This window comes from Erythrolamprus reginae, chromosome 1 (genome assembly GCF_031021105.1).
Source record: "Erythrolamprus reginae isolate rEryReg1 chromosome 1, rEryReg1.hap1, whole genome shotgun sequence".
NCBI lineage: Eukaryota > Metazoa > Chordata > Lepidosauria > Squamata > Dipsadidae > Erythrolamprus > Erythrolamprus reginae.
Window position 1 is genome coordinate 116672770 of NC_091950.1, and position 20698 is coordinate 116693467.

Below are 20698 nucleotides of genomic sequence, written 5' to 3' on the forward strand. Positions count from 1 at the left end.
ATAGGCATTAAATGCTATGTGGACTACTTGAATATATTTTCTTCTTTTCTTTTTTTGGTGGGAGTTATGTTAAGAATGAATCAATTTGGAATAATAAAGGAAGATTATTCTTTGGCTAAAGATAATTCTTGTAGTGTTTTGCTATGCGATGTATTTCCAGTTTTTTAAGGTGAAAGACCAAGTTCCTTATAGCAGATTCTAACAAATTACAGGAAGTCCTCAACTTACAACAGTTCATAGTGACCATTTGAAGTTACAACAGCATTGAAAAAAAGTGACTTAGGACCATTTTTCACACTTATGACCGTTAGAGCATCTCAGTGGTCATGGGATCAAAATTCAGATGTTTGGCAACTGGTTCATATTTATGAAGGTTGAAGTGCCCTGGTGTCACCTTTTGCAACCTGCTGAGAAGCAAAGTCAATTGGAAAGCCAGATTCACTTTACAACCATGTTACTATATTAACAACTGCAGTGATTCACTTAACAAATGACTCACTTAGCAACAGGATTTTTTGACTCAATTGTTGTCATAAGTCAAGGACTACCTGTAAAGATTCACACAGTTTTATGAACCAGGTTTAAGGTAAAGAAATGGGAGAATATCATGCAGAATGTTGCAAATGAAATAAAACCCATGCCTTCATTTTTGAAAAAATTCATAACAGTGGGCTTTTTGTGAATTGTTTGAACCTCTATTCCCCAGAATGTGTACCCTAAGGGCTAAGTGTCCTTTTCCAGATAAGCTCAGGAGTGCAATGTTCCTCTCTGTTTGTGAATGATGTTTTGAAATATGTCTCATTTATTTGTTTTGTTTGTTTGTTTGTCAAACATGTACAAGATAGCAAGAATGAATATGAACATGGACATGAACGAAGGAAATGAATACAAATAAATGGGGACAGTAGCACAGGGACTGTATACATGCTGGTGTGCTTGTGCACGACCCTTTACAGACCTCTTAGGAATGGGATGAGGTGCGCAATAGACAGTTTAAAGTTGAAGCTCTGAGGGTTTGAGGATGTAACTTTCTTTTCCAGTCTCAGTGAGTTCTCTTACGTAAAGGCTCCTATGAGTATGAAGGTGGATTCCTTCTAGGAAAAAAGCTCCACATGTTGTGGGGAACCCTACTAGCTTGGGAGAAGGGTGGCATATACAGTGTAAATCAAATCAACCAATTAATTGATTAATTAATTTTGCATCACATGCCATTTTTCTGTGTAGAAGGAATTGTCTGATGGGTGGCATTTCATCACCACAGATCCTCTTCCCTGGCATTCAGAAGAAGTATTGCTTTGAGGTGGGCATATATTATCAGCAGGAAGTGGGATACAGTTAGCAGAATAAGTATGGATAAAATCATGCTATTTGCTTTTCTTCGGAAATCAATCCAAATTTTCTCCCCAGAGAATAGATGTAAGACTGCAATTTAAAGATAGTAAAATAATGAAGCTTTCTCAATCTAGTATTTCTCACATGTAATTCAAATCTCATACAGTAATTTCCAAATAGAAAGGCTGAATGCGATATATTTCTGTATTATGGGAATTTCAAATCAGAACTTCTAGTGAGCTTTGTAATAAGGATAATATATAAAGCACTATTCTGATGTAATTACTATTGGATAATACTTCATTATTTCCATAAACTTTCCTTGAAAGAAGACTAATTCTTCATTTCCTTTTGACTTAGTTAATTTTCTTGACTGCTCGAGGCTAGCTTTATTTTTTAAAACTATGACTAAATTTTGAAAAACAATGTCTTTTTATTTTTTGCAGAGCAATTTTCTCTGTGTTGGATTTGATGAAAATGGACATGGCTAATTTTGCTGTCAGTAGCATTAGGCCACATTTAATGCAGCAGTCAGTAGAATATGAAAGAAAGAAATTTCAGGAACTCTATGAAAAACAGCCAAGTATGATTTTTCTTGTCATCCTTTAGTAAATGATACATTTATATTGTTAAAATAGAAATTATGAAGTAGATTCAGCATAAATATTCAGTTTCATTTTTAACAACTTACTTAACTGTTCAGTAATCAAAAGACTATCAAATTTAAAAACTACATACTGTATTTGCCCCCAATTCCCATCCAAAATGATGCAAGTCAAAACAAATTAAAAACTACCACCAAATGTCTGCATAGTTAGTACTATTTCCACATCGTTATATATCTAAAATCTCTCCCCCCCCCAACAAAAAAACCACACCAGATGTCATGCGCTTTGATATGTAAATCTGGCAGTTATTCTGCAAAGTGGAATTTATCTCCTGTGTTTGACAATTATAAATGTCCTGGGGGGGTGGGATGGGCAATAGTGGTAGCCATAATTATTCAAGTGTTTGAGTTATGATAATGAGTAACTAAATGGGCTTAAAAAATGGTGGTACCTGCCAATTTTATAACTTCACTATATGACCCCTTCCACTTGTGTACCTGATTTAAGCCCTTCCTGGTTCCTGTATGGGGCTTCCTGGTTCCTGTGTGGGGTTCTATAATAACCTGGATTTGAAAAAAATATCAATATTTTGGGGATATGAGCTGTTGGAAAAGGTTCTTAAGCACATGATAAGTATTTAGTTGCAAAAATCATTTTCAAACGTATAGGTTTATTTTAAATGAATAAATACATTGGTGGAGTAATGACTCTCTCTCTCTCTTTAAAATAGATTCCTTAGATTTAGTGACTGAATGGCTGCAAGAAGCCATGGTTGATCTACAATCCAAATTTGCCTGTGCTAGTAATAATGATGCTGCTTCTGCCAGTGGAATTCCAGCACTGAGTCCTGTTGCTGTACAGAATCATGCATATATCCAATTACTCAAGTGGAATCATCTGCAGAAACCTTTTCCAGAAGTAACTATATCTGTAATTTCTGAAATTTAGATAATGGAATCTTAGGACAGATTTTAGATCAGCCTTGTTCTTAACCCCTCTGGTTAAGTTAATGAAGAATTTAATCCAAGGAAAAAACACATTATCTTAGATGTTAGTGGGTAATGATGGGGAAAGACTATACCTTTAGAAAATTGTTTTTATCTCTTTATTGGGTGTACAGGAAAATCATGTCTTCCTTCCTGCCTTTAAGCTCTTAGACGGGGTAAAGAAAACCCCATTTCTTCGGAGCTCCTCCTTTTTATTTTGAGGGTAGCTATGGAGAGATGGTATGATGGCTCATTTGTTAAGACACTGGGGTTTGTTAGAAACATAGAAACATAGAAGACTGACGGCAGGAAAAGACCTCATGGTCCATCTAGTCTGCCCTTTTACTATTTCCTGTATTTTATCTTACAATGGATATATGTTTATCCCAGGCATGTTTAAATTCGGTTACTGTGGATTTACCAACCACGTCTGCTGGAAGTTTGTTCCAAGGATCTACTACTCTTTCAGTAAAATAATATTTTCTCATGTTGCCTTTGATCTTTTCCCCCAACTAACTTCAGATTGTGTCCCCTTGTTCTTGTGTTCACTTTCCTGTTAAAAACACTTCCCTCCTGAACCCTATTTAACCCTTTAACATATTTAAATGTTTCGATCATGTCCCCCTTTTTCCTTCTGTCCTCCAGACTATACAGATTGAGTTCATTAAGTCTTTCCTGATACGTTTTATACTTAAGACCTTCCACCATTCTTGTAGCCCGTCTTTGGACCCGTTCAATTTTGTCAATATCTTTTTGTAGGTGAGGTCTCCAGAACTGAACACAGTACTCCAAATGTGGTCTCACCAGCGCTCTATATAAGGGGATCACAATCTCCCTCTTCCTGCTTGTTATACCTCTAGCTATGCAGCTAAGCATCCTACTTGCCTTTCCTACCGCCCGACCACACTGCTCACCCATTTTGAGACTGTCAGAAATCACTACCCCTAAATCCTTCTCTTCTGAAGTTTTTGCTAATACAGAACTGCCAATGCAATACTCAGATTGAGGATTCCTTTTCCCCAAGTGCATTATTTTACATTTGGAAACATTAAACTGCAGTTTCCATTGCTTTGACCATTTATCTAGTAACGCTAAATCATTTACCATATTACAGACCCCTCCAGGAATATCAACCCTATTGCACACTTTAGAGTCATCGGCAAATAGGCAAACCTTCCCTACCAAACCTTCCCCTATGTCACTCACAAACATATTAAAAAGAATAGGACCCAGAACAGACCCTTGTGGCACACCGCTTGTAACCTGTCTCTGCTCAGAATACTCGCCATTAACAATAACTCTCTGATGTCTATGCTTCAGCCAGCTTGAAATCCACTGAACTATCCAGGGATTAAGTCCAATCTTCACTAATTTATCTATCAGCTCTTTATGTGGAACCGTATCAAAGGCTTTGCTGAAGTCCAGATAGGCAATATCCACGGCACCACCTTGATCCAACATCTTTGTGACATAGTCAAAGAACTCAATGAGATTAGTCTGACACGATTTGCCTTCAGTAAAGCCATGCTGATTTGGGTCCAATAAGTTATTGTTTTTTAGATGCTGATTTATCCTCTTTTTGAGTAGAGTCTCCATCATTTTAACTACAACTGATGTCAAGCTAACTGGCCTGTAGTTACCAGCTTCTTCTCTACTGCCCTTCTTGTGGATAGGCACAACACTGGCCATTCTCCAATCCTCAGGAACATCTCCTGTTAACAGGGATTGGTTAAACAAATCAGTCAGGGGGGGTAGCAATGACAGATCTGAGTTCTTTAAGAACTCTGGGGTGGATGCCATCTGGACCCATTGCCTTATTTATCTTTAATCTTTCAAGTTCTTCTAAGACATCGGCTTCTAAGATCACTGGAGCTGAATCCGTACAGCTGGAAGCAATGCTATATCCCTCTATAGTATTATTTTGTAAGGTGTCTTTTGAGAAAACTGAACAGAAGTAGCTATTGAAATGGTCAGCGATCTCCTTATTCCCATCAATGCATGTATTATTCCCGGTACTAAGCTTTGTGATGCTGCAGTTTTTCTTCTTCCTATCACTAATATATCTGAAGAAGGTTTTATCCCCCTTCTTTACAGATTTTGCTATTTCTTCCTCTTTTGAGGCTTTAGCAGCATATATTATCTGTTTCGCCTCCTTCTGTCTCATTTTATACACCTCTCTATCAGCTATACTTCCAGACTCTTTATACCTCCTATAGGCAGCCTTTTTTTCATTGACTATAGCCCTTACATCATTGCTAAACCATAGCGGTTTCTTCTTCCTTTTACCTTTAGTTACTTGCTTTACATAAAGTCTTGTGGCTTTTAAGATGGCCTTTTTTAATACAGTCCACTGGGTGCTCGCTCCTGCCATTTTATCCCTCCCCTTTAATTCATTATTTAAATATTCCCCCATTGCATTAAAATTTGTTTTTCTGAAATCCAATACTTTGGTTGCAGTATAGGATTGCTCACAATCAGTTTTTACATCAAACCACAAACATAGATGGTCACTGCAACCTAAATTTTCTCCCACCTTGTTGATTGGAAATGTTCAAGACCTGAGTGCCACAGGACGGGGCGAGCTCCTGTTCTTGCTCCAGCTCTACCAACCTAGCAGTTCTAAAGCATGCAAATGGGAATAGATAAATAGGTATAATTTCAGCAGGAAAGTAACTGCATTTTGTGATGTCATGATGAACACAATCATAGAAACGTTTCAAAGTCGTTGAGTCAAACGTAAATGAGCACACACACAACTTTGACTAGCAGAATAAAATCCTCAGAGACTTCTCTATGGAGAAGAGTACAAATACTCACAAGAGGTTGTCAAGAGAAGATCTCTCTTTTCTCACTATTTCTCTGCTCTGGATTTGCATACATTTTAATTTTATTTTGGTATTTATTAAATTTATAACTGTTATTTCACTATCAAATAATTCTGGACAAACATTACTATGATTAAAAAAGTATTTCCCCCTATAGTTACTTTATATAATCCTAACTTTATAGTACTTAAACTGATTTTTCATTTAACTGTTGTTGTTTTTCAAAATAAGGAAGTTTGGAGAACTTTTTTTTCAAGAGAAATTATTTTTTTCAAGAGAAATTATTTGACTTTATGTTAAATTTTAGTCTTTCATATTATGCTGGAATTACTGTATATATTTGTGAAAATGTGGATGTGCTGATGAGGGCGTGGAGATACAGAACATATATCGAACAGGATAATTTGCTATTTAGAATGTGTAGTAGAGCTTGTATTTGTAAAGTAAAAATGCTTTATCTTCATCATATGAAGTCTTTTAGTTTGTTTACATTAGGATATTGGGATCATTGAAAGCCATTTAAATTAGATTGTATTATACTTGAGAGTTGATATATGGAATGCTAAGTTTTATATATGTTAATTAATATTAAAATTTTAAAGCTTTGTGTGGATCTTTTGCTGGTAACTGGATTGAAGACGACATTACATATTTGACTTGACTATTGTTAAGAGATAGCGTATGGGATGAAGAGTTTTATATTTGTTAGGTAAGAGGCAACAAAGAGGTTATACAGTAGAATTGTTTATACAATATTTGCATTGAAGAGGGTGGGAAGTTCTTTTTATGCTTTTTTTCTTGCATTTTTTTCTTTCTTTCTAATTTGTATCCATTATTGCTCTAAAATCTGTAATAGAATTATTTTTTAAGCTGAAAAAATAAGTCATTATATGTATTTAATAAATACATTTATTCTCATGGAAAAATAATTATTAGTACTCGTTAAAGAGCAAACCTATGTGAAATGACGTATAGATGATATTGATACGGGATCCTTTACTCATAGAGAACTAATTGCCTTTTTATTATTGTTTTTCTTGGAGTTTTGAGAAAGAGGCTATAACTTCACAAAACTGAGACAATTTAATAGCAATATCAGTAAGCTTGCTCACTATTTGAGAAGCTGCTCTGTAATACTTAATACAAATGAAAAGAGAATTCAGTTTTGAGCTGTCCCATAGGTGCTTTTTCAAGAGGCAACTGGACTTTTTTTTTCTTTAAAGACATTTTGCTTGTCATCCAGGAAACCTCTTTAGTTCAGCTCAGTTTTGAGTTACCAGTACAGTGATCCCCCGGTTATTGCGTCCCCGACCATTGCAAACAGGGTAATTTGCGATTTTTCAACCCGGAAGTCAAAATACCATCTACGCATGCGTGCCCTTTTTTTCTATGGGCACGCATGCGTAGATGGCAACCAGGAGATCAGCTGCTGGGCGGCTTCCCTGGGTCTTCCCCCTCTTGCTGGCATCAGCGAGGAGTTTCCCCACCGCCCACGCAAACTCCTCGCTGCCGCTCGCCCGCCCTTCGCCTGCCCACGCCGTTCGCTCCCCCTCTTGCTGGCGGGAGGGCGAGAAGCCCTCCCCAGCACCCGCTCGCCCGCCCTTCGCCGCTCGCTCGCCCTTCGCCCTGGCCGCTTCTTCCCAGCGGAGAAATTCCAGCCCCCACCTGGTCCCGCCCGATCCTCCTCCCTGAGGCAGCTTGCCCTCCCATGGCCGCTTCCTCCACCCTCCATCGCAAGCCCTCGCCACCGCAGCCACCGCGCGCTGCGATCTTCAAGCCCGGCTCCTTTCGGCCCAGCATCCCGGGCCAAGCAGCTGCCTTCCGTGACTGAGCCTGGCTGGCCCGGAAGATCGTAGCGCGCGTTGGCTGCAGCGGCGAGCAAAGCCAAGCCGGCAGCAATGTCGCCGCCGCTGCAGCCAACGCGCGCTACAATCTTCCGGGCGAGCCAGGCTCAGTGACGGAAGGCAGCCGCTTGGCCCGGGATGCTGGGCCGAGAGGAGCCGGGCTTGATCCGCTGAGCCTGGCTGGCCCGGAAGATCGTAGCGCGCGTTGGCTGCAGCGGCGAGCGAAGCCAAGCAGGCGCGCCGTTCTCCGCTGACTCCTAAAGCGGGGAAGTTCGCCAGGAGTCAGCGGAGAACGGCGCAACTGTTTTAAAACGATCGGAGCTTTCCAATGAGTCCTGAAGACAAACGGCAAACTTCCGCGTTTGTCTTCGGGACTCATTGGAAAGCCGCGCGGGTGTTTTAAAACATCCCCGCCGACATGGGGGGCTTGCTAGCACCCCCCCAAACCCGGGTTGGGGGTTCGGGGGGGTGCTAGCGAGCCCCCCATGTCGGCGGCGACGTTTTAAAACAGCCCCGCCGCCCCCCAATCTTCGGCTCCTCGCTAGCGCTGCGGAAGTTAAAAACACCATCTGCACATGCGCAGATGGTGTTTTTACTTCCGCAGCGCTACTTCGCGAAAACCCGCTCGTTGCGGGGGGTCCTGGAACGGAACCCTCGCAACGAGCGGGGGATCACTGTATTACCAAAATGACATTTTGTCTTAAGCATATGCATGTAACCAAATACAATGTGGACTGCATGAATCAGTTCTTAGAATATGGTTTAGATTATATAAATCAAAGGTTGTGGTCCCAAGCTACCTAGGATTTTAAAGTTAAACCCATAATTTATGAGTTTTATCAGCCACAGAAATTACTGTAAATAAATTCTGTTTGAATTAAACCCCTCCCCCCCAGTTGTACTGATTGATATATTTTGATACACAGGGCAAGTCTTGATTTATGACAAATTTCTATCTATATTGGTTTCCTTCCCATACTGTTGTTTAAAAATAAGCTAATTAAAAAATGGAACATTCTGTTCATTGATATGAACTTGGCACAGAGTGATTTAATTACAGCACATTTACAGCCTCGAGATAGGTGGTGGAATCCAATACCTTTTATAGTACTGGGGCATGGTTCAACTTTCTCATGATTTTTAATTCAACAAACTCAGTGGGGCATTATAGAGAAGTGTATCTTGAATTGAGATATAATAATTGATTAGAAGGAATTATACAACATTTGATTCATTAGTCTTTTGTAATTTTACATTTGCTTTTCTTCTTACTTTTTACTTCTTTTTTACTTCTCTGAAAGCTTGGTATTTTACTAAAGGTTTAATTTAAGTCAGTTATAAATTGATTGAGGTTTTTAAAAAATAATCCATACATGGTTTCAGATCAAAAATATTGAGAGGCTGGCACCTAGAATAGTTTGGAAGTTAATTATATTAAGAACTTTGAATAAGCTCACTTAAGTTAGGCTGTGAGATTTTTTCTTGCCACGCCTTGTCATTCTTTATATTCCAAACTTAGATCCATTTTCTATTCTGGAAATGTTTTTGCAGACTGTCTTAATGGATCAAAGCCGTTTCCAGGAAATGCAGCTGGAATTGGACCAGCTCATTCTAATTGGTGCTATTCTTCTGGTCACATTCAATGCCTCAGGCACAGCTCTTTCTGATTTGCCAGCTTTTACCAATGAACTCAAAATGGCTATCAAAGTATTGCTGACAGGGCTACACCGTCCGTGAGTACCTTGCAGATTTTGATCTCTTATGGTATAATGCTGAATGTTACTGACACGAAACTTCGAGTTTAGGCTTACCTATGTGAACAGATTCAGGTGTTTTCCCCAGCTTCTGTTGATTGTAAAAAGCCTTGCAATTATTGGGAACATTATTCGCTTGGTAGATTTTTCTGAACTTGGAATAAGGAATTGGCTTAAAATCAGTTGGTCTATGGGACCTACAGATTCTGTACTCCCAGCCAGCCAGCTAACTTAAAGTTGCCAGTGAACTCAGATGTGCATTCTAAAAAAAAATGCAGGTTTGAATTTCCCCCACCCCAAATCATAATGAACTCCTAGTGTGAGTAGGAAATGCTACTTTCTGTCGTTGTCATTTCTTTATGAATTTTATTTCCTATTACAGGTAGTCCTCGATTTATGGCTACAATTAAGCCTAAAATTTGTGTTGTTAAGCAAGACATTTCTTAAGTGAGTTTTGCCCCATTTTATGACCTTTCTTGCCACAGTTGTTAAGTGAATCACTGCAACTGATTAGGTAATAACTTGGTTGTTAAATGAATATGGCTTCCCCATTAACCTGCTAGATCTGCAGGTCAGCAGTTCAAATCTCATCACATAGAAACATAGAAGACTGACGGCAGAAAAAGACCTCATGGTCCATCTAGTCTGCCCTTATACTATTTTCTGTATTTTATCTTAGGATGGATATATGTTTATCCCCGGCATGTTTAAATTCAGTTACTGTGGATTTACCAACCACGTCTGCTGGAAGTTTGTTCCAAGGATCTACTACTCTTTCAGTAAAATAATATTTTCTCATGTTGCTTTTGATTTTCCCCCAACTAACTTCAGATTGTGTCCCCTTGTTCTTGTGTTCACTTTCCTATTAAAAACACTTCTCTCCTGGACCTTATTTAACCCTTTAACATATTTAAATGTTTCGATCATATCCCCCCTTTTCCTTCTGTCCTCCAGACTATACAGATTGAGTTCATTAAGTCTTTCCTGATACGTTTTATGTTTAAGACCTTCCACCATTCTTGTAGTCCGTCTTTGGACCCGTTCAATTTTGTCAATATCTTTTTGTAGGTGAGGTCTCCAGAACTGAACACAGTATTCCAAATGTGGCCTCACCAGCACTCTATATAGCAGGATCATAATCTCCTCTTCCTGCTTGTTATACCTCTAGCTATGCAGCCAAGCATCCTACTTGCTTTCCCTACCGCCTGACTGCACTGTTCACCCATTTTGAGACTGTCAGAAATCACTACCCCTAAATCCTTTTCTTCTGAAGTTTTTGCTAACACAGAACTCCCAATACAATACTCAGATTGAGGATTCCTTTTCCCTAAGTGCATTATTTTACATTTGGAAACATTAAACTGCAGTTTCCATTGCTTTGACCATTTATCTAGTAAAGCTAAATCATTTACCATATTACAGACGCCTCCAGGAATATCAACCCTATTGCACACTTTAGAGTCATCGGCAAATAGGCAAACCTTCCCTACCAAACCTTCCCCTATGTCACTCACAAACATATTAAAAAGAATAGGACCCAGAACAGACCCTTGTGGCACACCGCTTGTAACCTGTCTCTGCTCAGAATACTCGCCATTAACAATAACTCTCTGATGTCTACGCTACACCAACTGAAGGTTGACTCAGCCTTCCATCCTTCCGAGGTGGGTAAAGTGAGGACCTGGATTGTGGGGGCAATATGCTGGCTCTGTTAAAAAGTGCTATTGCTAACATGTTGTAAACTGCCCTGAGTTTAAGAAGAAGGGCAGCATAAAAAATAAAATAAACAAACAAACTTTGCTGATGAGAAGGTTTCAAAAGGTGACCAAGTGACTTGGGACACAGCAATGGTCATAAATATGAACCAGTTGCCAAGCATCTGAATTTTGATAACATGATCATATGGATGTTGCAAAGGTCATGTGAAAAATGGTCACAAGTCACTTTGAAGGATCACTAAATGAATTGTTGCAAATCAAAAACTACCTGTATATTTATAGGGCACAAAAAATATGGCATAGTTTCCTTTAATGCCACTTTTCTTCTTCAGGACTTATTGGTTTTTATTTTGGGGCAAGGCTTATGATTTTGCTGTCAGATAAATCCATTTCTAAGTTTCATGTGAGCTATTCTAATACTGTATATGAAAGCTTTTTATCATTCTTTAATTCTTCTAAGTTTTGTCTCTAGTTCTTTCAACTTGGATGAAACTTTGGCTGTCATAAGTGAAAAGATTTGTGCTGAAGTTAACAGTTGCCTTTCCCAGCATGGCTTCACACCGTTTACATCTGAAAAAGTGATTGTGCTTAAAGGACAAATCCAGGCTCTTTCCCATCCTGATAATGCTGTATGCAAACTAATAGGTATGCATTGGGGATGAAATGAGTTTTGTTCAGAGTTTATCATTTTCTGCAAGTTCATATTCATATTTGAGAACATGCAATATGTTAATGTTATAAAAAAGGGAAAATTATTTGAGATAACCTTTGTGATAGGCCATATCTTTTATATCCATAAACAATTTCTTTTAGCTAAGTGAACAAACTAAATGATTTTAAAAGATTAAGGATTATCCTGGGATAATTGCAGATATATATAAAAAACAGAAAATGACCCCTTATATTTTATATCTTTGGATGCCACCAGAATATAAAGATACTGTACATTGGTATATTTTGAGTAAAAAGAGAGTTATGATGAAAGAACTTTTTAAATTTATTATTGAGATAGGTTTCTTGAATAAGAAAGCAGCAGAATCCTTTAAGTTTGACACATAAGTTTAGTTTGGCTCTAGATAAATTAACAAGATAAATTAGGACCTCTTAATTGTGTTATTAACTCTCCTCTTTTTTCAAGATTCAAGAATCCAGTTGTTTTTAGAGAATTACCTTGCTTGTGGTCATCAGAAATCACTTCCTCCTATGCTTGGTGGATTGGGCCCTATTCAGAGAGAGCTGGAGGAGATTGCTATCAAGTATGTTCGCCTTGTTGACTACAACAAGCTGGTTTTCAGTCCTTATTATGATGCAATTCTCAGCAAAATATTGAATAAATAGTTTCCTTAGCTGTGAAGAAAACTGAAAAATGCCAGGTCCATTTGTATGCAATCCTCAACAATAGGGCTTCAGTCCGGGGCCAGAAGGCTGTTTTAGTCTGCTTTTACTCCTTTTTTTGTTCAAAATTATAGGGCTGCAAAATGAAAGCTTCTTTTAAAGACCAATTGTTCATTTAGGATACCTAGAATCAGTCCTGTCATGCTCTATAGCAGTGTTTCCCAACCTTGGCAACTTGAAGATATTTGGACTTCAACTCCCAGAATTTTGGGAGTTGGAGTCCAGATATCTTCAAGTTGTCAAGGTTGGGAAACACTGCTCTATAGAAGGGGTCAGCAACCTTAAAAACTTAAAGAGTCATTTGGACTACTTCCCCACAGAAAACAAAACACCAGGTAGACACAAAACCTGGGTGGGTGTGGCCAGCTCAACATTACACACTCCTACCCAGTCACTTGATCCCCCCTTGCATCCTTATTCTTTCCCTCCTTTTATCCTCCCTCCTCTGATTTTTCCTTCCTTCCTTCCTCCCTCCCTCCCTTCCTCCCTCCCTCCCCTTCCTTTCCATTCTGTTGTGGAAAAGAAGGCCACTCCATTACAGAAACATACACCCTGCCCGTCTCTATCCTTGAAAGATGATCTTATTATTTCAACCCGAAGTAAGTTTTTTAAAACAGATGTGGAATTCTAAAAAGAAACTAAATGGGTCTGGAGCAACCTTGGATTCTTTTGGAAATGCATGTATCTCTCCTTCCCTGACCCAGTAAAAAACAGGATTCAGAAATGTGAACAGGAAACCCAGGATGAAGTCCCCTGTGGACTTGGGGGAGCGAGTAGAGAGGGTCAGCGGGTGTGTGTGTGTGTGTTAGGGGTGCTACCAGTCTGAGATCTTGGTGAGGTCTGGAGCTGCTGCATTTTATTCCTGTTGCCTCAAACCAAGGTCCACAGAAAATGCTCCGAAGCGGGTGGGGAGGCAGAGCCGCTTGATATCATGGAGGGTGTTCTCTATCTGCTCCCTCTCACAACCTTTTTAGCAACTAGTGTCCCACCATGCTCCCCTTCCCATTAAAACCAGGCTAGGGAAGCCAGGAGGGGGGAATCTAAGGGGGAGGGAAAAAGAGACCCAGGTAGATCCCTCTCGGAGTAGCCCAGAGTTTGACTGATTTCCTCTCTGATTGTGGGATGAACAGACCATACCCCCCCCCCCTTTGGGACCTTGGACTTTATTTCCCCTATTTATTGGGGGAAATTGGATTTTTATTGGGTCCTCCCCCCGCCCTCTGCCAAAAGGAACACTAGCCCGACATCTCGAAGCCCCCTACCCTTCCTCCTGCTCCCTTCCTGGCTTGCTGAAGAGGAGGGGGAGCAGCCCTGAAGCCTCTGCTTCCCCTCCCCATGACCCAGCCATCACTACCCTGAAAGGTGCGCCACATTTCAAAGGCAGGCAGCTCGCATCTCGAGGTGCTGAAGAGTGTCCCGCTGCGAGAGCTGGGACAGGCCTCTCCACACTCCAACTTGCCAATGGGGGCGCTTCTGCTGGGCCAGCCTTACCCCCCTGGGCTTTTGTGCTTGGCACTCGCCCAGGGACGGAAGCACTTCCCACGCCACCTCATTCTCTTGACCCCGCTGACAAGGGAGGAGGAAGGCCAGGCTTGGGAGATGGCCCCCATCCCACGAGATCTGCTCCCGCAGTTCCCTTCTAGCCCTCTTTGCTGGCGGCAACAGCAAATGTACTATAACGAAGGCAGAATCCTGTTGCCATGCAAAGGTAAGTACAGGGGCGCATCGCTCCCACAGTAAGGTGACAGGAGGCAGCTCTTTTATCCCTCTGTGGCAACAGGGTCACAGGGAGCCTGAGCAGAGGGGTGAAAGAACTGCATGTGGCTCCGGGGCCGTAGGTTGCCGACACCTGCTGTGTACCCTGTTGGATCACCTTTCCCTACACAGCCCACTGCTATTCAGAGACTTATCTTTAAAACATTACCTGGGGGATATAACATTTATGCATTTAGGGTAAAATGCAGTATCTATCATAAGAATTGTCCTGATCATACTCCAATGGGACATTTTATAACCAACATGGTTGGCTTGCACCACTTGTTGCATTCCACTTATTCCCTTCAGTTTCTTAGGAATACAGATAAATTTAGGAATCAAGTGATATTCTGTGAAATGGGGGGGGGGAAAGTGAATCTATGCTTGAATATTATTGCTGGTTTATTATGGTTACCTTTCACCTATTGAAAAAAACATGGAAACATTTAATGAAACAGTTTTCCAAACACCTTTCCAAATAATTCAGTAGCGGTGATCAAATATTGTTATGTTAAAACATACATAAAATATTTTGGCTTGGTATATAACTTTATTAGCCATAGTGATCCTTGGCAACATATAAAGGTAATTATGAAAACTATCCTGTTCGCATAATGCAAAATACATGCTAACAAATTCTTATATAGATATATAGATAGTACTTTATATAGTTGTTAAAGCCTGTTCTAAAATCTACAACTTAAATTTCCACATATTCTGAGTTTGAATATTGGTAGTTAAAGCACTTTATTCTGCAAGCCAAGGCGCTCTTGTGTTTCTGCGAGCCATGGTTTTCTATAGCATTTGTTTCTGTACCTGCAGATACTCAGTCAAAATCATATATTTTTGTAGAATATTTGCCGGTTCTTTATTTCCCTATTCGTAAGAATGCTGTTCTGTAGACTCAAGGAAGTGTTTTTCTTTCGACCTATGATAACTTTTTTGAAAAGAGCAGTTTCTTAGTTTTCTATTAATGTAGATTTTCTTTGCAGCAAATATGAACGAGACGAATAAGAATTTTTCACCAGATATAATGAGGAAATGGAATGAGGTTTTATACATTAATACATTAATAAAAATGATAATCTCACAGAACAATTAAATAATTTCCTAGCTTCTCAGTTTTCTATTAAGTATAAAACGCTACTAAAGATAAGCAAACCTTTATAAGTGGAAGTAGTTAAATAAGAATCCATTGAATGTTACTATCATTTACATAAAAGTTTGAGATTAGAAGAAAAGATGGATTAAAGTCTTAGTTTGTATCATCTTTACTAGTGAAAATAGGAAGCTTCCAGTTCAATTGCTATTTTAGTTATAAATATTGGCATTAGTGTGCTCATCTATCTAGATCACGGCGATTTAATTGAGAGCTGCATCAGAGTTGTGTTTGACCTCAGGGGGCCAGTGTGGGCCTGGCCAGGGTATGTGTGTGTTGGGGGCACCTGTCAAGGCCTGAGCAGTCTGCCAGCAAAAATGGGCTCCTGAGCTCCGTTTTTGGGTGCAATGGCTTCCTGTAACTCTCTGCCAGCAAAAAAAGAGCTCAGGAGGGCTGTCTGTGACTCTCCCAGAGGGCCCAGATCTGGCCCCCAGGCCTTGAGTTTGACCCCCCTGATCTAGATGGTAGTTGACAAATGAATTCTGTCTCACCTTCCCTATTAGGCCCGCAGCACAGAATTTCACATGCTCAGATCTGCCACTGCTCAAAAAAGATGCTTCTATGTATGTATATCTCGTGCTTAGTTGAATGCAAAACATTTATTGATTTATAAATTACATAAACATGAAGGTTTGTTTATGATTGATATGTTACAGATTGTTACAATAGTTCTTGTCTCATACAATTATATTCCAATAAATTTATTGAATTTCAAGAATTCATAAACATGAAACAATCAGGATTTTTCACAAAATAACTGGGTTTCTGAAGCAGAATTATTGATGGATTGTTTTCCAGTGTCAACATTTAATAAAATAAATTATATTTATTTATTATATTAAGTTAGCTGAACTAAAAAGTATTATGTATTAGAATGAAAGTTATATTTAAAAAGTGATAAAGCAGAGAAGCTTTAGTTGGAAGGATGGTTGCAATATGAAGTCCAAATGTTTAGTGGCCGTCTGTTAAACATGACAGCTTTGTTGTCAGAGCAAAAGATATGAATTTTTCCACTTAAATAATACTTGTAAGGATTAAATTTGCTTAAAAACAAAATATTTGATCATATTCTATATGAAACAATAATTGATCCAAGTCATCTGATGCAGTATAACCAAACAAATTGTTTTTTATTAGATTGTTTTATTGATTTTTTGTAATTTCTTTGATTGTTGAGTTGCAGAGATGGATTTGGCAATTTTATTTATTATTACTTCAATCCAACAATGTTTAGTACTGTATATATCATTGAACACTTTGTGAAGGATTTGTTTATTTAAAGAATGCTCCTGCAAATGCCTTCCTTTTGAAATTTGATGCCTCAGAATTTTAATAAGTAAAAATAGGAGTCCAAATATTTTTGTTTTATGTAACCAAACTATCTAAAACTAGTATTTGTAACATTAAAAGAACGGCCAGAAATGGTAAAGCCAAATCTACTCATTCAGTCTCACCAATTCTAGAAAATTAGCCCTTACTTTAAACCTTTTTCATTAAGATCAGTTATTTATTTATTTATTTATTACTTAGATTTGTATGCCGCCCCTCTCCGAAGACTCGGGGCGGCTCACAACACGTGGAACAAATCATAAATAATGTGACAAGTTTAAAATATTTAAAGATTTAAAAAAGACCCCATATACTAACAGACATACACACAAACATACCATGTATAAATTAAACATGCCCAGGGGGAGATGTTTCAGTTCCCCCATGCCTGACGGCAAAGGTGGGTTTTAAGGAGTTTACGGAAGGCAGGAAGAGTAGGGGCAGTTCTAATCTCCGGGGGGAGTTGGTTCCAGAGGGCCGGTGCCGCCACAGAGAAGGCTCTTCCCCTGGGGCCCGCCAACCGACATTGTTTAGTTGACGGGACCCGGAGAAGGCCCACTCTGTGGGACCTAATCGGTCGCTAATCTATTACTTTAAGACAGAAAACAATTGAAAAAGTCCTTATTGATGGAAATTTAGTATTTTATCTGATATGTATGTATTTATGGGAATTTTTGAATTGTTAATATTACAAGCTTGATGTTTTTCCTCAGTGTTACTGTCATCTATGCTGTATGTACACCTTGAATATGAAATGGTAATTTATCTGTAATAAATTAATAATTTTGATGCTTGTATGTTGCAGTTTCCAATAATTTATCCTATTTTTGTTGTTCTATTTTCACCATTGTCAAACATTTGTTTAGTTCACAAATGCTTGCTTTAGGTTAGGTTTTTGCTTCATTGTTTTCTTTAGAATTGTTATCCCTTAACTAAGCTCTAAAAGAGTAGTGCTGTATTAGACAACTATTTAGGATATACAAGGTTTTCTAAAATGACTCCCACATTGTAATAAAAACAAAACTAATGCTCATCTTTTGAGTGACAGAAAAGCCAATTATATCTCCCCTAAATTATCAATGATTACTATTGTATGCTTGGAATATTTGCTGAATAGCATTAATTTAAGTGTCAATGAAAATAGGAACTCTTCAGTTCAAAAGGATCTCAAACCATTTTCTATTTCTATATTCCTCAGGAATAATTTTATTTCTATAAATTATGTTATTTGAATTATTAGCAGACCCCTTCTATTTTTGTGATTTGATTTTCATGCTCTGGACAATTATCAATTTTTCATTGCTGTGATACAATCATTTAATTGCATCTTTGAATTACAATTTCCTTTCTCTTCAAAGTTTATTTCATACCACTTTGTCACACATCAAGTTTAAAGAAAATAATGCTTAGAAAAATAATGCCGAGGAAAAGTAAACACCAGCGGAACCAAACAATTTCATTTCAGTATTTAGGATGATTGGTGGTTTTGAGATAGACACTTTTTGTATCAGCTAGAAAAAAATCAACAAGACGTAACTTTAAGGAGATCCTTTATTTGAAAGGAATATTTTTTTCTATTTTAATCTACAAAACGGCTTCCATTCATTCTGCCATAAATTAAAATGAAGAATAAGGCAGGACAGACACTACATGAGCAAAATGAGAACAGTTTGTTTTTAAATTTAAAATATTTTCCCCATTATAAGCTTTCCAGTTTTTAAAAATAAAACTGTCAAAATCCCCACAAGAATTCAAGTGGTGTGTGAGGATACAACTGAAGACCGACCAAACACATGGCAGGCACATTTTTCATGGTCTGTGTCCCTATGTGTAGTTGCTGCCAGAACTCAGATTTGCTCGTTCATCTGCCTTTTTTCCTTTTCTGATGAAAAAACAGCTGGTAAAAAAGAGGCACCACAGTAACAAAACAATCTCAGTTGCAAGATGCATGTTAGAAACTTTCAATTCTTTTAAAACATTTGATTTGTTGAAAGACAACATATTACAAGTCCTTTATTTTCACAACTGAATTTGCGACATGCCTCATCGGATTCGCTTCTGTTGTCGTGCTCTGTAAATGTCATGAATTGGAGGAACTACCGATCCCTTTTCCTCGTCGTCATCTGAATCTTCATTTGGTCTTTTGACAGATTTATTGAGAAGGGCATTATTTTCCAAAGGTCCATTCCCTTCCATTGAAAGGTCAGGCAAGCCTCCCGTAATAATCCGTACAGCTTCATCCACAGCTTTGGAAGAGGGAAGAAACCATTTTGTGAAAAAAGGTTTGCTCAATAGTTGTGACCATACACATAATTTATATTTAGAGACATTGTAAAGTACATCCATCAGTAATAATGGAGAAATGGACAGAATACTGTTTCATATTTTTGCTCAAATGGCCATTCCCTAAAGTTAAGGATGACCCCGTTTATATAAATCTAATACAGCCAGTCACTGACCCAGTAAAATGACCTTACTGGGGATCACCATAACCAGATCTATAGTTTCCTGTTGTATTCAGATGTATTCAGTTTCTCTAAGAACAGTCCAGGTCAATCTAGCAAAATCCCATTATATTACCAGCCCTGAACCCATTGGCTAAGAAAGCAGTTGTCTGGGACCTGAGTGGGGAATAAATACTCTGATATGGATTAGGGACAACACAGGTGATAATGTACTACCACCAGACACTTCCAAAATGGCCAGAAGAAAAACAACTTACTGTCTGGAAGTTTGCATCTTCTGACAATCTCCATGAGTTCATCCACTTGGACAAATGGACCCTGCACACATACAAAAAAAGATTAGCCATTTGATAGGAATATTGACATAAAAGTATTGTAGTTCAATGACTATAATATTAAAAGAAATGAGGCAGTAAATTACCAAAGTCTTTAGAAGATTTCATTATATTACAACTAACCTGAAAACACACAGGCGGTGGGAGAAGTTTCATTAGAACGACAGCAGCAGGTGGAACAGGAAAGACACCACCAGGAACTGGATGTAAACCTGGAGCTGGAATATAGTAACAAAAATAACTTAATGGTTTTATAGCAAAAGTAAAAAGGCTTGATTGGAATTTTATTTTGGAGATGATTCTTACGAGGCATCATACGCAATCAATAAAAATCTGAGATCAAATAAACCATGTAATACAGAATACATGCGTAAGGGTGAGTTAGAAAAGCATTTTTAAAACAAAGTTTCAATCAGAATGTAGCAGAGAATTTCCCTTTTTATCTTACGTGCTAAATGTCTTGGTTGAAACGGAATCATTTGCTGAGTATCTGGTTTTGGATATTCTGGCTTTCTGTCTGCATCATCTTTTAGCACAGGTACTATTGAAGGTGCCACTACAGGATCTGGAATGATGGTTGACAGCTTTGCACGAGAGACATCCTGGAAATTGTATTAAAAGAAAAGTGTTAATGAATCCTTGTGACTAAATAAATTAAAAAATATTTAAATGATGACATTGTGCAATAGACATAATGTAACATTCTCTGTTAACTTACCTTATAACCAAGAGCTTTGAGTTCACTGGCAGAACAAGGGTACAGATCCATGAATTTATACCTGTCTACCAGCAAAGCTGTTTCTTTGCCCTCATATTCTTCCTTGAAAGCTGTAAACCTTCGTTTCTCAACTTTTAATATGCTAGCCAAGTCACCAATATTGCTTTCAAAAGCTAAAAATCGAGCCCATATTTCTCTGTATAAAAAAATACCGAGGAAAACAAATAACCCAATAACAATTAATTCATATGCCCAACAAGAGACAGAAAATCAAAATATAGAATACATGCTTATTTAAGCATATTCTAACTACACTGTCTAAAATACTACCAATGTCTTTTGCAACAGTTCAATAATCAGCAGGTTTCAAATCTAATTTACTGCAAGACTCACTGCTACGTTTACTAAAAAAATATTGTATGTGTTGGTGGCTTGCTACTAATCAACTCTGTCTTTGCATGAGAAACTATTCTAG

At 38.4% G+C, this 20698-nt stretch overlaps 2 protein-coding genes across 8 annotated transcripts in view; one reads left to right on the forward strand and one right to left on the reverse strand.

Annotated features, from left to right (window-relative positions):
• TCP11L1 (t-complex 11 like 1) overlaps positions 1–17499 on the forward strand; it is a 29559-nt gene extending 12060 nt beyond the window's left edge. For 2 of the 7 annotated variants that reach the window (XM_070762343.1, XM_070762351.1), the window contains exons 6-11: positions 1779–1915; positions 2671–2858; positions 9147–9328; positions 11528–11712; positions 12206–12323; positions 15880–16030. In XM_070762343.1, coding sequence (XP_070618444.1) covers positions 1779–1915; positions 2671–2858; positions 9147–9328; positions 11528–11712; positions 12206–12323; positions 15880–15964 — 895 coding nt within the window. In that variant the 3' untranslated portion in view covers positions 15965–16030. Of the gene's footprint in view, positions 1–1778; positions 1916–2670; positions 2859–9146; positions 9329–11527; positions 11713–12205; positions 12435–15879 lie in introns of those variants that run through there. The other 5 variants (XM_070762378.1, XM_070762386.1, XM_070762369.1 and 2 more) reach the window with 4 other exon arrangements.
• Positions 17500–18242: 743 nt separating this feature from the next.
• Positions 18243–20698, reverse strand: part of CSTF3 (cleavage stimulation factor subunit 3) — an 81990-nt gene continuing 79534 nt past the window's right edge. Inside the window, exons 17-21 of the mRNA XM_070762408.1 lie at positions 20224–20419; positions 19954–20107; positions 19629–19723; positions 19428–19488; positions 18243–18951 (exon numbers count right to left, since the gene is read on the reverse strand). Of these exons, the coding sequence (XP_070618509.1) occupies positions 18749–18951; positions 19428–19488; positions 19629–19723; positions 19954–20107; positions 20224–20419 (709 nt within the window). The 3' untranslated portion in view covers positions 18243–18748. The remainder of the gene's footprint in view (positions 18952–19427; positions 19489–19628; positions 19724–19953; positions 20108–20223; positions 20420–20698) is intronic.